General features: G+C 41.8%; 1 protein-coding gene across 1 annotated transcript in view; it reads right to left on the minus strand.

Annotated features, from left to right (window-relative positions):
* Positions 1-283: 283 nt before the first annotated feature.
* The window catches only part of nhej1 (nonhomologous end-joining factor 1), a 32,519-nt gene continuing 31,557 nt past the window's right edge, over positions 284-1,245 (minus strand). The window contains exons 7-8 of the mRNA XM_037696296.1: positions 719-828; positions 284-613 (exon numbers count right to left, since the gene is read on the minus strand). Of these exons, the coding sequence (XP_037552224.1) occupies positions 551-613; positions 719-828 (173 nt within the window). The 3' untranslated portion in view covers positions 284-550. The remainder of the gene's footprint in view (positions 614-718; positions 829-1,245) is intronic.

A 1,245-nucleotide genomic window follows, 5' to 3' on the forward strand; every position in this document is an offset into this window, starting at 1 on the left:
AACATTTACACAGATTATTTAAAACAACCGGAGTTTATTTCAGCGTGTCTTGGAGCAGCATCCCAGAGACGCTGCACCACCGCGCAACATCTCAGATCAGCTCATCTGCTCCGTCCGTCTGAGGCTGGAATAAAAAAAAAACTGTTTTGGTTCATTTTCTCTGTTTCTCTTCTTCAAGGGTCGCCATGGCGATCAAAATCCCATGAAAGATTTGGCAATCGCTTTACATCGGACGCTCCTCCTGACGCAACCCAGAACCCGACAAGACTGCGTCCCTGCCCGCCAAGCTACCGCAGCCCAAATCATGTCATGAGTAAATAATTTAAACGAACTAAACTATTTTTCATCCACGTTTATTTGGTTTAAAACAACACAAAACTTATTGCTTAAAACAATTAAAAACCAGACTATCTGATCAAAGTGAAACCTCTTAAAAGCTCAGATGTTAAAATCGTCTTTGTTGGGTTAAATTCATAAAACGTATTTTTAAAGGAAGACGTCTGAAAGTCAAGATGGACTCCTGGACTGTGCGAGCGCCCTGCAGCTGGACTCATCGGAACAGTCCCACTTTCTTCTTCTTTGGTTTGGAGGACTGTCGCTCTGCGCGTTTGTGCTGCAGGACGGAAACAAGAGAGGAAAAAAACAAATAAAAGGAGGATTCCAACAGTCGCACTGTGATGACATCACAAACGGTGAACGTGTTTTTTTGTTATCCTACCTGCTGCGTTGTGGGTCTGTTCGCCGTCTTCATGTCGGACGTTTCAACCTCGTCGTTGTCATTCTGTTTCCTGACGACTTCGGCTGCTTCGCTGCTAACAGATTTGACTTCTAAGGAACGCAAACGAGCAAAAAATAAATAAATGCAATCACATTTACGCAAACCGACGTAAAATTTGCTGTAGCTAGAGATGCATCGCAATATCAGTATTGGTATCGAAAAAAAATTATTGATCGGATCTCGATAGAAATGCACAGATCCGATATTAGTATCGATATCAGTACCGATAAAGGGAAAAAATTCATCACTGGGTATCGTAGAGATGCACCGATCCGATATTAGTATCGGTATTCGTACCGACAACGGGGGGAATTTATTGATTGGGCATTGATTGGTAGAGATGCACCGATCCAATATTTGTATCGATATCAGTACAGATAGCAGAAAAATTTCATCATTGGTATCGGTAGAGATGCACCAATCTAATATTAGTATCGGTACCAGTACCGATATTGGGAAACAATTAT

Source organism: Nematolebias whitei, chromosome 23, assembly GCF_014905685.2.
Source record: "Nematolebias whitei isolate Nwh7 chromosome 23, NemWhi1, whole genome shotgun sequence".
Classification (NCBI taxonomy): domain Eukaryota; kingdom Metazoa; phylum Chordata; class Actinopteri; order Cyprinodontiformes; family Rivulidae; genus Nematolebias; species Nematolebias whitei.